General features: G+C 33.3%; 1 protein-coding gene across 1 annotated transcript in view; it reads right to left on the reverse strand.

Annotated features, from left to right (window-relative positions):
• Window positions 1-7,885: 7,885 nt before the first annotated feature.
• The window catches only part of LOC149533317 (ubiquitin-associated (UBA)/TS-N domain-containing protein), an 84,035-nt gene continuing 78,615 nt past the window's right edge, over window positions 7,886-13,305 (reverse strand). Inside the window, exons 12-13 of the mRNA XM_089805940.1 lie at window positions 8,574-8,693; window positions 7,886-8,477 (exon numbers count right to left, since the gene is read on the reverse strand). Coding sequence (XP_089662066.1) covers window positions 8,301-8,477; window positions 8,574-8,693 — 297 coding nt within the window. The 3' untranslated portion in view covers window positions 7,886-8,300. The remainder of the gene's footprint in view (window positions 8,478-8,573; window positions 8,694-13,305) is intronic.

Consider the following 13,305-nt stretch of genomic DNA (forward strand, 5'->3'; position numbering starts at 1 on the left):
AAAGGAGAAAGCTCTTTATTAAAAAATTAGAGCTCATTTCTCCACACACAATTTTGGAGGAGCAAAATTTCGGAAAGGGTTTTGAGAGACGAGAATTCTTGCAATCTTCGAGCATTTGTATAGTTAGTATCAGATCAAGGTAGGAACCTTGTTGAGATTTTCATAATAAATTACTTCAAATTTTCCCTTTGTCTTCTTCGTGATTGTTTATGTATCTTGTTTCAGAAACAGTTTTGGATTGAAACCCTTGTTTGAGAATTATTTTATTCGCTATTGAAATGTCTGTGAGAGAAATCAAATTGGAAACCCTCGTGTTGTGAATTGATGCTTGGATTACAACATAGCTATGGTTTGTTTTCGAAATGAGATATGTATTAAATTGATAATTTGATTTGAGAAAATCATTGAGAAAATAAAAATAAATAAAAACTCGCTAGAAAAAGTTGTATTACAAGTTTGTACTGGAAAATAAATTTTATATATATATATATATATATATATATATATATATATATATATATATATATATATATATATATATATATTTATTTATTTATTTATTTATTTATTTATTTATATTGCATTTTTTACTAAAATGCAATTATAAAAAAAATATTAAAAGAAAAAAGAAAATTTGAATTTGGGTGGGCAAGGTTCACCACCTCCCCACCCCATCTTTTTCACCTCTCCTTCAGCACGCAGGCTGAGGCTGCCTTGGCAACTACGATTGCCTTGGCATGCCATTAGCTACAACCCTTTTTGGGTTAAAGTTTTTTATTAACTTTTTTCTTTTAAAAAAAAAGCATTGAATACTTTTTTTGTATTTTTTTTAATAAGTTAAAGTTAGATTTTAATAAATTTTAGTATCAAATAATTTAAACTTTATTGTTATTTAATTAGTTAAAAATTTTAATTGTAGAATTAATGAAATTAAGTTTAGTTGTTCCTTTTGTTTATTATTTGGACATTAATATATATGTTTTAAATATATTTTTTTAGTCTTATTATAATTGAAATTATAATATCATTCAATACAAATTATTTGGGTACTAAATAAATGAAGTAATTATTCATATGAATTCTATTATTATACTCAAATAAATATCTAGTTATAAGGAAATATGGGCATGTAACTAGGAGATAGAAATTGTCCTTGTAATCGATCTTATCTTAAAACCTCTATCATATAGAAAACTTATAAGAAATGAAAACTTGAAACTTCATTACAAATTGAGCTTTACAAATTTTCATCGAAAACTGAAATGGCTATTTAATTTACACTTATTGAGGTTTTTTGTTGGGTTTGGGATAAACCTAGTTATGACCAATTAGGTATGTATACCAAAGGCTTGGGAGGTGTTTGATCTATGTTGATGTTATGTTTATTATTTGGTCATTATCTCTTTCTATTCCCAACTATTGTGATGCATTCATGTAACTCGGTGTTGAGTTTTGATCAGTTGCTTGCTAGTGCTTTCCACTTGCTTACATAGGACTGAGGTGAATAGTGATATTCTTGATGTAACCTATGAGGTTTCGAACAGTTATCTTCTGGTTCTTCCTTGTTGCTTGTATAAGACTGAGGTGAATATTGTGATTTTATAAGTTGTACTTTTTTTGAGCTTAAGGTAGGTTATCTATGTGTATACTGGGAAGTGGCTTGCAATAGAGGTCTGAGCCCTAAAGAGGTTGTGTGGGTAACCCATTGTACGTTGTATTAATAAGTCATAAGATTTCATTAAATGGGTTAAAATGAATTAACAAGAGTCAGTGTTTTACCTCACCCATGCCTCAAGTGCTAGTACAGGCTAGGATGGGAGTAGAGAGGATGCTTAGTTGTGACCTTGCCTCATTAATATGTCTTCCTTGTCTGTAAGAAAGGATATTGATGTCGCATAGAGTCATTAGGGGGCAAGAGTCTAGAGAGGCTACCAAGGTAACCTTAGAGTTGGCTTATGTGATGACACTTGCCCACTTGTATATTAGGTTTCTTACATGTCTTTGTTGCCTCTAGGATTAGATGTTACTTGTGTACTTGGTACCTTTGAGATAGATTACTATATGGATTCCTTGACCTAGATTCTTGTTATCACTTTTGGATTGTTATCCATTTGGGACTCGAATTATCTCCTCAACACAATGGGAGTGGGCCATTTAGGTTCCACAAGGTCGAGTGGTAGTGTTTCTTATACCATTGAGATCGGACAGCTAGATGTATTTGTACAATTGTTCTATTCTTATGATCTTACGATTATGTTCTATGATCATATCATGATTTATTCTATGATGTGGATTTTTTTATGTATCAGTTTTAATCTCTATAAAATATATCTATGTGATTCAGTGTCATGGAACCCTTAAGAGATGTAATATATTTATGGATTGGTTGTATGTATGTGAGTTATTGCTTCTGCTATATTATCTTTTTTTGTTTTAATCTTTAAAAAAAATGTTTAACAAACTTAGTGACATATTAGGTTAATTTCTTTTGTGACAAACCATTTGGTTATTTGAATTTCTCCACTGTGACCACTACATTAAAATTATAGAAAACTAGGTAATGTTTCTTAAATAAAACGTTTTACTAAAAAAAAAAAATTCAAAATATGTTTGTATCATTAAAAATAGAGTACAAGTGCTAATTTTATTTCAAGCCAACTTAATTTTGCAAATGTTAAGTTTGAAGAGGATAAACACATGTTATTATATTTTATATCTATATTTTGAAAAGTTCAACTATCATGATTAGTGGTATTCGTGCAAAGGAAAATTTGGAGATCTTATTTCTACTCTATTTCCATAGGAAATGAGATGGAGATTCGTGAATGAAAGTTGGAATGATGTTTTGTATGTATTGAGAATGTACAAACAAAATCGAGATGATGAAAAGAAAGATACATCAAACTCAAAAGGATGTTTTAAAACTTCAATATTTAAGTGTTGGAATTGTAAAAAAAAAATGGCATATAAAAGAAAATTGTAGGAACAAGAAAGAATTCAATCTACACAAAATAAATTGATTACAAGATAATAGTACTTCATTTATTTCTACTAGCATTATAATTGATTATGCTTATTTTTTGAATTCAAACTACTCATTCCATATGACTCTTCACAAAGAGTGGTTTCCTGCATATGCAACTTGTCATGTAGTAGAGGTTTCTCTTAAAGACAACAATACAAAAGATATTATTAGAAAATGAAGCATACAATTGTGTTTCAATGATTCAAGGATTAAAACCTTTGATCATTTTGCATATTCAAATATTTGTAAGGAATTTACTTTCTATATAAACGTTAAATATTCTTGTGTACATATGGTATTTGGTAAGTCTAGATGGTGGTTGTTTAGAGAGAACTTGGTAGTTGCTAAAGAATTTTGAATGAGGGACATATTTAATTAGAATACTTCAATATTTCTTTATTCTACTAATATAATTGACAATTAAAAAAGTCTAATGTTTCACCAAGAGTAAAGTAAAAATGGTCTTAAGATAGTTACTAATGAAAAATCAGTTTACATTCATTTTACTATTTTATTAACAAAAAATAAGTTGTGAACATTTTGTTTGAAATATAAAGTGAAGTTAAATAGTCTCATAGTTTGTTCAAATTGAAAATCATTTGGCTTTTAAGATGAAGACAATAAACATTAAACATCTCCTTTTAGAAATCATTCTTGGTGCTTGGTGTGCAAACTTATGCATATAGTTCTTTGTGCAACATTGAAGACCATTTTTAAGAACATGGTGGATTTCTAGTTCCCGACTCTTTCTAAATTAATACTTGATGTATATGATCTCAAGGCAGTGTAAGGCTATTTTATAAAACCACTTATATTTTGTTTATTTTCTAGATATGTAAAGATCATGAATTTTATCTAATTTGTGTGGGTCCAACACGCTATTATGCATTGAGTTTGCATACAAGACTGCAAAAAACCAAACAAGACCACATGTTTTCTTACTATGTTCTTTCCTAGCGATGTTTGCATTGAATGGAGATGTATGGATAAAGTTATTTTAATTCAATAAAATTTATTTTGGCTTTGAGCATTGAAAAGAAATACACAAAATTCAATAGAAAATAGACGAGCAAGGATACACATAAAATAATAATTAAACAAGCGAGGATGGAAAAGAAAAAGGTTCATATGAGAGTTCAAATGGTGTGCAAAACCAGAAAGGAACAAATATAGCTCTTTACTCTTACCTGTAGTTTAAAAACTCTGCAAGTTATCTCTAAGTCATCGAGTACTATCCGAGCTACCAAATAATCACTAACTTGTTTTGACGGGAAAAAAAATTTCAAGGTCAACTCTCAAGAAAGCATGGATAAAGTAACAAGATGATCCAAATACTAGTTAAAACATGTCCCTCCCAGGCCAAAAAAAGATTGATAGGTCTAGCCCATATTGGATATGAACAATGCACCTAATCTTTCAAAAAGAAGGATAACGAGTTTTACCTATTAACTACTCAAAAGAGGATGTGTAAAAATTGCTATAGAATGTTTTACATCACATAATATGTTACTACAAAATTAGCCACTTAAATGTAAGGCCTTCGTAGAAACATGAGATGGAAATGCATACTATTTAAAAGAAAATGATTTGATGGAATTTATAATATAATGTCCTTTTTGGGGGAATTCAAACAATATTAAATCAACTTCACAAAAAAATTTAAATGACTTTATTGGAGCTTAATGCAAATTGATAAAAGTCATTTAAATATTAAAAAGAGGATTAAAAGGAGCCAAAGGGAAAGAATACAAGAGACAAAAATTGGAAAACAAAGAGTGATACTTAAAAGATAAAAGAAAAGCTTGTGCTTCTTAAAAGAACAAAGAGAAGCTCATTTGCACAAGTTTGGTTTATGCTTTTGAATACATTTCTCTATTTGAGATCTCTCGAAAGCTTAAACTTTCAGTAGGTTTGAGGACGGAAACCCTCGAGCTTGGAAACAGTGGACGAAAACACATTATCGGTTGGAGATATCACACAGGTGTTTCACATAGTGTTTCAATTTTGTTGTCATTTGTTGTAACTACAATTAGAATTTGTTATTGTTCTTATGAAGATTTAAATGCTATTAGAAAAATGTATTTCAACTGGGTATTTTTTATTTTGCTAGGTAATATGCAATCAACTTCACTCAAGGCTATTGTGTACATTTGTATGTTAAATTTTGAGGAAAATAGTCAGTGGGGAAATTACATATAAAGATGAGTTTTTAATTATAGAAGCCAAAGTTAAGCAATAACATAACATTATATAGCAACATAATATAATGGCTATGTCCGAAATAAACTATTGCGAACAAAAATCTAATATGAAAATCGATTAGATAATCTACTCCATTTGCACCAACACCACCTTTTAAATTTAACTTAGGGGAATTTAAATTTATAGAAGAATGCAAATAATGAGTCTGAATTATAAAGCCATGTTAGATACCCATGTACAAATGAATCTCACAAATAGAGAAAGGAATAAAAACTCTTAGGAAGAAATTGAATGCCTCCATTAAAAGCGTGCAAGTTCACAAAGCCAATATAATTTGAATGTGTATTAAAATGTCCCAAGTTTATGAGACCAATATAATAATTTTATCCCACTGCTTGAATATTGTTGTTATGTTTCCCCTAATAGGAAGCAATACCTCCCAATACTTTAGTCCAATTATAATAGTTATAACATTAAAGGTATCATTTACATATTCAATCAAAAACATTAAGTTGTTTCCAGTAAACTAGACATCTAAGTTACCCTAGTGGAAAGATGTTAGAAATCCTCCATTGATCAATATTTTGGTGGTGTCCCCTAAAAAGGCAACATTTTTTAAAGCGGTGGATTGTGACGGGCAAATAAAATATGGCTCATGTATTGCTAATGTTCTAATCTTTGCCATTAAGCATGTGGTTGCTTAAAACATTGTCCAGGTCATAGCAGATAATGCAAAGAGTTGTAGAGTTGTTGGTTTGTTGGTTTAAGAGAAATATCAACAATATTTTTGGATACCTTGTGTGATCCATACACTCAATCTTATGCCTTCCAAAAGATTGGAAACAATATTGAGTGGATCAAAGAGATGTATGTAGAGGTTGAAGACATCCAAATGTTCATCACAAACCACCAAATGACTAAAGGAATATTCAGAATGTTCTCACATTTGGAGTTATTGAAGGTATCTTACAATTTATAATTTTTTATATAATGTGTATTCTTTTCTAAAGTAGGCATCTAATATTATTATTTTTTTCTCTATTTTATGTTAAAAGTTGTTAAGATGCATTTTGCATCAAATTTAATCATCTTGAGACAACTTGTGCCAGTGAAGAGGCACTTTCCAATATGGTAATCAACAACAATTAGACTCTATAAAAAGGTAAAGCAACAATGAGAAGGTAGTCAAAATAAAGCTTAAGATATTGGATGACTTGTAGTGGAAACTTGTGGAATATCTAATCAAGCTCACCAAACCCATTGTGAGAATGCTTTGATACACTGACATGTATAGGCCTTGCCTTGGAGAGATCTATAATGGCATGCACTAAGTTATTGAGAAGGTCAAAGCAAATTGTAAATGAAAAGGAGTGAGATCCTCGCTAAACCTTCAATCAATTGCTTGTATAACGATGGAACAAAATGACCACTCCTCTACACTTGCTTGCCTATCTATGCATTGACGCCCCAATACTATAGCACCTAATATACTAATCTACTAGGAAAGCTACCACCCAATATACTAATCTGCCAAGAAGGCTACTTCCCTATAGAGATTGGATTCCAGATGGGTTCATAGAATTTTTAGATATAAAATGTCAGAGTAATGATACTCTTTGTCATTGGTTTGAGAAAGATGCTCATAGTTGATGGTACCTCCACGACCAAAGATTCCAAACCTTGCAACCCCTTGCAATCAAAGTTATATCACAAGTAAATTTTATTTTTTTAAATTACTACCAATTTTCTTTGTTTCATTAATTGCTTGAAATTATAAGAATCAAGATTAATAATTTTATTTTATTTGTTTACTTTCTCATATCTTCATAGGTTGCCAGTTCATTTGCGTTAGAAAGAAATTGAAGCACATATCCTTTCATCCACTCAATAGAACACAATAGGTTGAAATAAAAAATAGTTAAATGTATTTGTGAATTACAACTTGCATTCCGTCTCACATAGAAGTAAAGAATACAAAGAAGGGAAGACAAATAGGTGGGGATGTAAATGCAAAACTTGCAAACTTGGATGCTTCCACTTCTCGGCTTGCAATTGAAGATTTTGATATCAATAGTATTATTGGCATTGTTTGTCCCATTGCTAAAATGAAATATTCATAAATTTGTAATCCATTGGTTGAACATGAAACAATGTTACTTGGACTTCTTTCTATAATTTAATTTTCATGTTTTCAATCTTTGATGTTGAACTTGAAATATATGATGGTATGTTCAGGATTCATAATGCTATAATTATAAGTTTGAAACAAGTTTGAAGTTTATGGTGTTTTTGTTGTTTATATCATATGATTTTACGATACTATGTGACATTCTAATTCTAACTCATGCTTCTAGGCTTCATATATATATATGCTTTTTGTACTCGTGAACCCAAACGAGCTCAGACTCCTTTCCAAAATTTTGTCGTACCCACAAACATCGAACCAATAACTTAGCTTAACATGAAACCGTGGAGAACAAACAGATCCAGTAAAAGCTCGAAAGATGTTACAGATCTCAAGCAAATAAATTCATGATACAGATATACTACAACATGAAAAAGAAGACAACAGCGATACAAAATTGAAATACCAGCGGTTTTGAGTGCAATGTCAACTTATTCCAATAAATATTTCATATAGCAAACATTGAGAACTAGTTGGTCCAAGATAAGCTGTCATGCCTATTGAAAACTTTAACGGTAGGGAAAATATTTGAGCATTCATCTCAACAGCTTGAAACTTACCAAAGCTTGTCTAAGTTAATTTTCTCAAGTCTGTTTTGCACAATGGTAGAATTTCAGTCATTCATCTTACAACAAGGTAATCACAGAAAATATTTCAAAGGAATATTTAGTCAGTGCTCAAATTATGGCCAGATGCTGATTTCTCGTAAAGAAAAGTATGACATAAATATCCAATATTCTTGGAAGATCTCATTCACCTCATTGTGGAGCCAATAAACATTATAATACAACGTTTTCCAGGCATATCCACCATGTGTCTAAAATAACAGGCTTGTATTAGAACTTCATGACACCCCCTCAGAAACACTCTTAGAGAACCAAACATGAATTAAAGAACACCAAAAAAGGGATTAACAATAGCAGAATTTAGTTCTGCTCCTGCTGTATTCAGTATTGACATGTTCACTTTATCTCGAGAAAGAATCAAAAATTCACCACTTTGGTCCTTCACAAATCCACAGAGTTCAAGAAACTCAACTGCTCCTTTTAAACTTCCAACTCGCTCCTAGATGTCAATCACAACAAAAAGAATCAAGTTATGTTTGCACTTGAACGCTTTCAAATGCATGCTGGAAACAGGACTGAGCATTGCATGGCATACCTGGAAGGAGGCATTGGTAAGACGAATTTTCCAATACTTTTCCTCATCTGGGTTCTTAACAACATTCCCTACAAATGTCAGGAGTGTTTGAAATGCTCTCTTCACTTTTGCATCGTCATCCTGGACTCATAGGTTAAACAGAAAGATCACAGCAAATTACAGTACATATTAATGAGAGTCTCTAACAGCTAAAGAAACATGCAATAAAAGCAGCCACAAACATGTTTCCTAGAATTAATAAGAGCAAAATGCAGCAGAATCACGAATGATAATATTAGATAATATTGCATGTATAATATTCAAGGTATCCCAATTAAAAATATGTTCACTGCTTTTAAAGCCGCACCATGGCAATCCACTTGCATACCATTTATTAAAACTAGCAGCTCTAGAGTGAATGTCATCCAAACAAAATTGAACAGTGCCCTTACATATGCAATATGAATGATTGCAAGCTATTATCATGTTTTTAGCCTGCATGACCCTACAAGAGAGGTAAAAAATAAAATTGCAATTGTTCTTGTTGCATACCAAAAAGAGAACTGGAGTTCTACCCACAAGGTTTAAAAGCAAGATAGAATGATTTTTAGTGTAAATAAGAAACTCATAATCAAGAGTCGTAAGCAATCAAGAATCAGCAAACTTCAGCCAAGATAACATTGCCCTGTTTCAAAATGCAGTATTAAAATATTGGAGGACCTACATGATATTCTTGATTGCCATGGCTCTTCTAGATACCTAAAAAATCCAGGCAACATCATAGTTGCATGGAGTTTCCTGATGGGGGAACAGGGGTACCAAGAACCTAAGTTTGGGACCGCAGCACGGGGGGATGGGCGTGGGGGTGGGGGTGTAGGGGAAGGGGGTGGCGAAAATAGACAAAGAACTTTAAAAAATTAGTTATAAAAAGATGTGCAAGGAATTAGTATAAGAATTGCAAATGAAACTTTGGTAACATGTAAAGTTTAAACTAATACATGATAATGATTGCATTGAAATTTGAACATCGGCAATGGTGGGTAGTGTTGTGACCATTTCACACCATCGCCCCTTTGCAAATGGGGGTCCCCTCCTTTCATTTGTTAGCTGTTGGGTTTTGACAGTCGTCAGTTCTGAGCTCCAAAGTTCAAATTTTGCCTAGGGGTGTGATCAGGCTTCAAAGTCCCTGTTGTGTAATTTTCACACCATTGCTCCGTTTCAAACGGGGACCCCTCTTTTGCTGCTTAGTTTAGGTGCTAGAGAAAATTTGGCAACAATCTGGGATTCGCAAGGCATTTTCTTTGGGCAAAATCTGAAAGATTTGTACATTACGTCAAAAAGTCTGAAAAGGGGGAAAAAGAGAGAAATCCAGCTAAGTAAAATCGGCCAAATTATGAAATGGAGCTGAGACTACTCTTCATTCCTAGCAAATAGAGCTGAGGCTCCTCTTCTTTCCTAGCAGATGGTGATGACACTTCTCTTCGCTCCTATCAAATGGATCTGAGACTTATCTTTGTTCCTAGCAGCTGTAGACGAGAATCCTCTTTGTCCCAAGCCAATGGAGATGGGACTCCTCTTCGTACCAAGACAAAGGACGAAACCTCTTCCCATCTCAAATTATAGGTGGAGGAAGCACCTCCTCATCTTAAGATTAATGAAAGATGAGGATGGGACATGGGTTTGATCCCAGCAAGATGGGCCCAAAATTCCATTCTACATGGCTCAACGCTCTAGGTAATAAGGCTGTATGGCTGGAAATGTAACCTTGGACCCATAAGCAGCACTTAATGCAATACAATCAGCCCTTAGGTGCAATATGTGGGCCTGGTCTTATTAGACCAGGCCATAATTAGATGAGAATTGGGCTTTAAACTGTGGACCCATGGCTGGCGTATCGGCTGGAGAACGCCTAAAACTTACTAATTGAGGCCTTGTGATAAAATGTGTGGGCCTTAAAAGTCTGCCCATGCCTAAATTCGAATTTGATAAGCTTCAAATGGCCTTGAAATGTAATGTGTGGGCTGAAAATGGATTAGTGAAGCTTAGATCTGAGATAACTGTCATTGAAATTAATAGGGCTCTAAACCCGAAGAGCAGGCAGTAATGAGGAAATGTGTGGCCTGTTTTTAGGGCATTGGGCCTAAATTTCTAAACAAAACAACCTTGGAAGATAGCATATGGGTTGGGGATTGGGTCAGAATTGATTTGGGCCCCATATAATGAAACATGTGGCCTCACAAGTTCTCTAAATTGAAGTGCCCAGGTCCAAATCCGACCTTAACAACCAAAAATTGGACATAAAATTTGAGGTGAGATCAGAAATTAAAATTTTAAAAACTAAATCAGGCACAAAAATCAGGGTGGATCCCATATATAATTTTAATTGCCGAGTGCAAGGTGCAAAACTCAATGTAATTAGGAGATAAAAGGATCGATCAAATACAGAGCTAGGGTGCAAAACTCGATGCAAGCTCTTGTTACTATAATATTGCCTCGTAACTTAACGCATGAAGGCCTTGCATTTAATGTCCACTATCAACTATAAGGAGGTTTGATCCAATGCAAGATTTTAAATTTTCAATTTCAATTTGAAACGGAATAAATTCTATGGCTGTGAATTCAAAACTCAAGGTAGTACTCATTTAATAAAGTATTGCAAGCATTTAAATCCAATGAAACCAAGGACTTGCACCCCCAAGTACCCCCACCTCTACCATTTTGCAACCACGCCACCACCAGGATGGGTACCTGAATTTCAGTCGAAACTTTGATATTTGAATGTTACTATTGGGTATGCACTATGTTACCATGTTGAATGTTCAATGGTTTTGGTTCGTGTTGCAATTTTGCTATGTTCAAGTATTTCAATTTGTTATGTTATACTAAAACATAGTTCCATAACAAGCATTTCAACTTCTATATGTATTGTATACAACACCCCCCTTGGCCCCTACTCCCTGCCGTCATTCCCTTGCTGTCCCCCAGCCATCCCAAGATTGAGGCCCTTTTTCCCCCGTCCTAGAAACTTGTCCCGACATACCCAAGCGTCAGTTTCACAATATTTAAAACCCAGTTGTATTACAAGTTGCCTCATACCCAAACATATTACAATAATAGATAGCTTCTATTATTAGTTAATGGTTACCTATTTGTAATCTATTGTAAATATTAGAATGTTTCTAATATTTAGTTAGGTTGTAGATAATTGTTTGTTTTCTATTAGCTGGAATAGAAAGTTTCTATTCTTTATGATCGTTTCATTCTTTTGTATATATTAACCTCTCAGTCTCTGTTAATATTAAGTATTTTACCAATTACTTCGTAATATGGTATTAGAGCCAATACTTTAAATTTTTTCGAAAAATTTATAATTTCTTTTGAAATTATTTGCTATAATTTTTCGAAATTATTTCTAAGATTTTCTCTACAACCTGTCTAGGGTTTCCATTTTTGAGAAATTCATTTGTATGAACCTACTTTCTCCTACCTAGTTTCAGCCAGGGTTCTTAGGGACAAGTGTTCGCAAAATCGCAAATGATTTTTTTTGCTCATGACTAGAAAATCTTTTGCACCTCGTGACCTCCTTGTAACTGAAAATCACGACTTCTTGGTCTACAAATTTGCAATTTCTTGGTCTTAAAAAAAATCGACTTCTCTGGTCGTTTTTTCTACAAATCACAGCAACAATCTGCAAATCACAAATTCTCGGAGTAGTATTTTTTCTGCTCGTGTTTGCAAACGCTGGGGAAGCTCGGCTTGACTGAAAATCACAGCATTATTCCACTCCCGCGCATTCTCAATAAGCATTGTTTTTCTTGTCAAAATCTTGTGACGTCTCTGCAACTTCTGTAATGTCTCTACCAGAAATGACCTTCTCTGTGGAAAAATTGGCCACTTGCTACTTGAAATTGCCATTTTCCCTACAATTTTTTCCTTCCATGGCCACCGACTAGTGTTTTGCTTGAAACCCTAATTTTTTGACTCAATTTTTCTAATTACAAATTTTGGGTTTTTTGAGAGCTCAACTAGGTTGTCATCGAATTTGTCTAGGTGCCTCAATTTTTGAGCCAATGGATCCAAAAAATGACATTTTTTTTGGGTTCTTTAAGCTTTCTTCTAGGTACCCCTTCAATTTTTTTAGGTCTTCCATCTTTTTGCCTTGAAGTGCGTGCCTTCATAGATTTTCACACTTTGTCACTAGAAAATGTGCTATAGCATCTCTAACAAATATTCTGCTTGAGGGCAATTCAAAATTCAATGGTAGAAATTTAGCACATGGAAGCAACAAATACTAGCAATTTTTGAATATCAAAATACTAATTTGATTGTTCTGGGTGTTACAAAGCGTCTGACTGCAACTGGTACTAATCAGGATACATGAGATCTCAATAATCAGGAGGCAGTGATGCTTCTCAAATTATCTGTGGCTGATAATCAGCTCCCTCAAATTCAATCTGACAAAACAGTTGTCGAGATATGGGAGCATCTAAAGAAACTTCATGAGACATCAAACAAAAGCAAAGCCTTCTTTCTCAAGAACACTCTGTTTTCTAGTGTCATGGATGAGCAAAAATCGCTCCAAGAACACCTGAATAGGATTCGAGAAGTTCGTGATCAATTGCTCGCCATTGGATGCAAGATGGAGGAAGAGGACATTGTGGTCATAACCCTCAAAAGTTTGCCCAAGTCCTATGAGCTTTTTATCGAAACTCTCAACATCACTTATACTAATGTTGATCTGAAGTTCACAGAT

Source organism: Cupressus sempervirens, chromosome 10 (assembly GCF_028749045.1).
Source record: "Cupressus sempervirens isolate cs-2001-9-10 chromosome 10, ASM2874904v1, whole genome shotgun sequence".
Taxonomy (NCBI): Eukaryota; Viridiplantae; Streptophyta; class Pinopsida; order Cupressales; family Cupressaceae; genus Cupressus; species Cupressus sempervirens.